This window comes from Micropterus salmoides, unplaced genomic scaffold (assembly GCF_014851395.1).
Source record: "Micropterus salmoides isolate LMB-PRFRI ecotype aquatic unplaced genomic scaffold, ASM1485139v1 Ms_hic_scaffold_8, whole genome shotgun sequence".
In the NCBI taxonomy this organism is placed as follows: Eukaryota; Metazoa; Chordata; class Actinopteri; order Centrarchiformes; family Centrarchidae; genus Micropterus; species Micropterus salmoides.
Window position 1 is genome coordinate 2481367 of NW_024044570.1, and position 5378 is coordinate 2486744.

The following is a 5378-nucleotide window of genomic DNA, read 5'->3' on the forward strand; positions in this document are numbered from 1 at the left end:
AACATGTGGAACCACACTATAACACAGGAAAAACATCCTAAACACAAAGAAAAGGCGTCAGATTTAATGCACTGACATGACACAACTAAGATTAAACTAAACAAACAGATGTTCCTCTGGTTATTTATAGTCATGCTAAAAAAAAATTGATTTGAGGTTTGACTGTCTGCCTCTTAGATTTCTGTTACATTTAAAGGTTTCGAACCACTGTGAAGTTGATTATTTATTTCCATTTATTTCCAAATACCTTTTTTTAAAGGCATTTTCATTTGTTATTTAACTGCAGGCTATATTTCAGAACCGTTTTTCTAACAAATTATGCTTCAGAAAAGTGGTGGGGACATGTCCCCAGCGTCCCCAGTGTACCAGACACCTATGCATTTCATACAGTGTAAGCTCAATGTGTTTCAAAATGAAAAAAACAAAAGTATACCACCATATACCAGACTAATCCTAAATAGAAAATTTGAGCTAATACCAGTAAAAGGTTTGGACTCTTTAATGGTTCCTCTCCATTTTCACTATTTTCTACTTTGTAGATTAATACCAAAGGCATCAAAACTATGAAAGAACACATATGGGACCATGCAGCAAACAAAAAAGTGCCTAACTGCCTGTTGCCAGAGTTGGTAGTATTTGTTGGGCTCGCTCTTAACAAACAGGGGTTTGCTTAGGGACCATCAATAAATTACTAATGTGATAATAATGTCATGGAAAAATCTGATTTTTTAAAAATTATTATTAAGTTTTATTTTCAATAGATTCATAGATTCCATGTTATGTGACCCAGAGACTCCAAACCTGTAACGAACTGTAGTATCACACAGGGCAAACGAGTCACACCCCTTTGCACTAAATTTGAGTGCATGTTCCATTTTATGTTAATTAACATAATTATTATTAATTATTATTAATATTTATATTTTAAAAAGCTTTTATTTCAATAGCTTTCAAATCATATGACCCAGGTACTCCAACCCTCTGCTGAATTGTAGTACTACGCTGGGAAAACGAGAAACACACCTTTGTACTAAATTTGAGTGCATATTCTATTTTATAATAATTTGTGTTTTGAAAAAACAGCTTTGACTGCATACGAAAGAAAGAATAAGAAAATTACAAGATAATAGTTGTGAAAAATTGCTTTAGGTTTTAAAGTGATTTCTATATAATTGTATTAATGTTCAGATGTTTTTCTGTTTAACTGTGCATATGTTTGGCTTTTATTGTGAAGACAATCTGAAGCTATTATTTTGAAAAGCGGAACTCGCGATATTTACATGTTAGCATTTCCGCTCCCTGCCGAAGCTAACAGCTGGCAGCTAACAGAGGACAGCTAGATGCCCTCCCGGTCAGGTTTTACCGTAACCGGTAGTTTTATCAGGTTAATACCGAAATATTTTGTGACGTTAAACCGCTTATGTGACGTCGTCCCGGTAAACGTGCCTCCTCTGTCCGGTGTTCACGGGTTAACGTTGAGAAGTTACTGCAGACAAATGCCTAAAAAAGAGAAAGCGGTGAGTTGTTAGATTCGTGAACCAGGTCGCACTGGTCTTTTTTTATTTTCCTATCTTCACACCAGTGTTACAAACGACTTTCACTATGTTTTAATTCCTGTACGTCAATATCAGCCAAACACCACTTCCATTAGGGAGAAAAACAAAACACTTCTGCTAAATACACTTTAAGCAAAACTTTTCAGCTTTCATTAAAGCCTTTCAAGGTAAATGTAAATTACAGTGTGTGTGTTGGTTTTAAGTAACGCTACTTGAGTGTGAAGGCTTATGAACAGGGTCTCTGCAGCCTGTTGGAAGAAGTATTAATTACTAAAATACTTATTTATATCCATTCAAGGTACAGATCATGCATTCATAGTGCACCTCATTACACTAACAAGAGAACACAATCTGACAAATTGCCCCTTTACTCATATGTAATATGTAAATATCATATGTGGTCCAGGTGCAGCCAGTTCTGAAATATAGTGTTAATATGTACAGCTACAAACCTGCGCTGAGGTATAGTGCTTGAGTAAACTTGTTTTATATTCCTTAAGGCCAAGTTATACTTCTTCGCCAAATACACGCCGTACCCTGACGTGCAGCTCACCACAAATGTAGCTGCACGCCGCTGCGATGCAGAAGTCAAGAGCTGTGATTGGTCAGCTTGGCATCATCCATAGACAGGATATTACTGGACGAAGCCACCCCGCTGATTTGAACAGAGACCAGTAAAGCCAGTTTTGGACCAATAAAATACTACTACAGGGCTACTTCCTGTTGTGTAACCGTGGTTTAATGACGTAGAACAACGGCAGAAACACCGTAATTCTGGTAGATCCACCAACAAAAAGTTTCATGGCTCAGTGTGTTGGTCTGACTCGGATCGTCACTGATTAATCAGCACACCTACGAGGTTCACCTGTGAAACACCAACGCAGCGTCACTGATGGCCGAATAGTTTTTTTAGATTGCAGAGAGCTGATCTAAGCAACACGGTTACATCTCTCATGTGCGACGGGGTGTCACAGGGTTTTGATGTCATTTTTGGGCCTACGTGGATCCCTCCATGCAGGCTTTGGTCGGCTTGGTAGCATCACATTTCCGGTGTGGCACCAAAATGTGTGACAGATCAGATCAGATTCTGTGACCCAAATGGGAAGTTAAGCGGCAGAGACTTTGTTGACGAAGTGAACGGTTGTAGCTTGGTTGGGTTTAGGCACCAAAACTACTTGGTTATGGTTTATAGGCAATGAAAGTACTCGGTTATGGTTAGGAAAACATCGTCGTTTGGGTGTAGTCACAGAATCTGATAGGTCACAGATTTTGGTGTCACACCGGCTTGTCCTCCTTCTTCTGCCTCAGCCGGTTCAACAGTCGTACACGCCGTCTCCTCCGACGCCTTCTCTCGTTTCTGCGTGTTTGTAATTTAACTAAAAGTAACTGCTGTTCAACATCAATCAGCTTCGACTCCAACATGATCCGAAGAAGGACAAATTCAACATAGTGGGACATAGAAACCATAACGCCAACTAGAGTTTTGGCGGTGTAACTGAAGAGCGACGCAGACACCAAGGCACAAGTATAGATGCTCACAACTCGACGCAGAAGTATAACTTGGCCTTAATTGATTACTTGGTGCAGCTCTAGCAAATACAAGATGTTGTGGTGCTGATCACTTCAGACTCCCTCGTATAGCGATGTCTGAAAGTTGGGAACCCATTTGACGTAACACCACCACAGATATTAGATTTTTAAAAATCAGCTATGGCGTAGACTCGGTGCAGAAGACTATAACTAACGCTTCATGCTGTTACAGCAGGTGAAAAGACAGCCGGCTGGCGGTGGAGCGGCAGAGGCAGGGGCGTCTTGTCCGGTGGCCCGAGACAAAAGCGGTGCTGTTACCATAACGGTGCACGCGAAGCCCGGGTCCAAACACAGCAGCATCACAGGTCACCCTCGCACTGCTTATTTGTTGTTGTCTCCACCTGAAAGACAAGTTTGATCAACTCAAACCGGTTCTGTGCTTCTACTCTTGCAGAGGTGTCTGCAGAGGCGGTGGGAGTCGCCATCGCAGCACCTCCGACGGACGGAGAAGCAAACACTGAGCTCATTCGGTACCTGGCTGAAGTCCTGGACCTGAAGAAAAGTCACATCTCTCTCGACAAGGTTTCCGAAACTTATTAACATTCACCTCCACTTCAAGAGACGGTGTTTAGTCAGGTATGGTGTGAAGGCGTGTTCAGACTGAATGAAGGACATGTTAAGGAAGCACGGGTGTACGGGCAGACGCAAAAGTCCCAGCTCAACTCGACTCTACTCGCCTTTCCATCGGGCAAATCTGGTATCTGGTAGGTTTTTTGGTATCGCCTCCTTTGTGGTTCCAAGCAAGGCGAGGCGATGCCAAAAGGTGACGTGAACCCACTGCTACCAACTACTGATTGGTCAGAGAGAATCTTCACTATTCACTGTCATCATTGTGGGCGCCAGACGGGGTGTTTTATTGTATTGTTATTTTGGCAACACATAAAACCACAGCGGTGGTCGAGTGAGGAGGTGCAGATGCGTCACGTTGAAGATTGCGTCACGGCAGTTTCGTGCAGCGTGGCTACGATGACCAGCTATATTGACAGGGTAGTTTATCTGTAATGGAAAACAGAGGACGGGGCACCAAAAGCGAGTCCAGGAGAGGTGCGGCGGGTTTAGCCTTGAAAACAAGGATCTGCATCTAGATTTCCTGGTTGTTTGGAAATCCGTCTGAGCTTTCACACACTGTGTCAGTGCCTGTTAGCTCGCTGCTATAACTAGCGACAGACATCTAAAGTCTGTACCGTCACACCCACCGGCTGGTGTTATGGCTTGTATAAAGACAAACCCGAAAACAGCCAAGCAGTAAAGTTTGAAGTAGAAATAAATCTGCTTTGTATTCAGTCTTAACACACCTTGAACCCTGCGTCCTTCTCCTTCTTTATCCTCCCTTTTCTAAACTCTCTTATCTTCACAACTTTACCTGCTTCAACTCATTCGTGGCTTCTTCTTTTTTGGCCTCCTCACATTTCCCCTGCCTCGTTGAAAGACTTTGTCCTCCCTAAATGTACCTCTTGCAGGGCTCCAGGTCCAGAGACAAACTCGTCAAAGTGGACTCCTCTCTGAGTCCGGAGGAGGTGCTGAGGAGGCTCAGGGAGGCTGCCGGCTGACAGGAGGGACGGAGGAGGTGGACGGAGGCTGAAACAGGCTGCAGGCCCTCAAGAGGACGGAGGAGGTTCTTATTCTATTGCATTTGCAAAACACAGTGAAGAGTGTGAAGTGTTCCCTGCAGCCAAAGGAGACTGAAAACATGGACAACAAGTAATTAATTATATAATAAATTATTGTGCTGTCCTCATGTACGTTTCACAGCTGGACCAGGATGGGTACTGGGACACCAACATCACCATGGAAACCAACCATTCCCCTAACCAACCACCAGAGAGCAGGGAGGCGTCTCCATCCCTGGACCTGCAGGAGCTTCAGGAGAGACGCTGCAGACGTGACGTTCACATGTTGGGAAGTTTAAAGTGACTCGTGTTAAAAAGTTTTTTGTTTTTTTTCTGCTTGTCATTTGGTTGAACGACCTGTTGACCTTTTTAAATAAACACATTATGGATCTGTATCATAAAATCCTAACAGTCTTAAATTTTGTGTTTTCTCCAAGATGAGATTTGATTAAAGGCAAACTTAAAGTCAGAAGGGAAACAGTTTCTCACAGTATGTTTAAGGAAAAACATTATTCCCACTCGAGGTTTTACAAGGACATATTAAATGAATATTGATATAGACTGGATGTAAACAAGGCTGTAACGTAGCAGCAGGTGGCGCTGTGTTGCTGTTAATGTGGCT

At 42.6% G+C, this 5378-nt stretch overlaps 1 protein-coding gene across 1 annotated transcript; it reads left to right on the plus strand.

Annotated features, from left to right (window-relative positions):
* Nucleotides 1-1287: 1287 nt before the first annotated feature.
* cunh15orf40 (chromosome unknown C15orf40 homolog) lies at nucleotides 1288-5165 on the plus strand. The gene is made up of 5 exons (XM_038706777.1): nucleotides 1288-1517; nucleotides 3319-3451; nucleotides 3541-3668; nucleotides 4607-4761; nucleotides 4899-5165. Exons 1-4 carry the CDS (start codon nucleotides 1341-1343, stop codon nucleotides 4694-4696), a joined length of 528 nt encoding a protein of 175 aa, XP_038562705.1. The 5' UTR covers nucleotides 1288-1340; the 3' UTR covers nucleotides 4697-4761; nucleotides 4899-5165.
* Nucleotides 5166-5378: the final 213 nt, after the last annotated feature.

Excerpts from the sequence above, each read along its gene's own strand:
- cunh15orf40 (XM_038706777.1), top strand. The coding sequence starts at position 1,341 with ATGCCCTCCCGGTCAGGTTTTACCGTAACCGGTAGTTTTATCAGGTTA. Across the intron at positions 1,518-3,318 it reads TGCCTAAAAAAGAGAAAGCG|CAGGTGAAAAGACAGCCGGC; the intron begins GTGAGTTGTTAG and ends ATGCTGTTACAG. Across the intron at positions 3,452-3,540 it reads CAAACACAGCAGCATCACAG|AGGTGTCTGCAGAGGCGGTG; the intron begins GTCACCCTCGCA and ends CTACTCTTGCAG.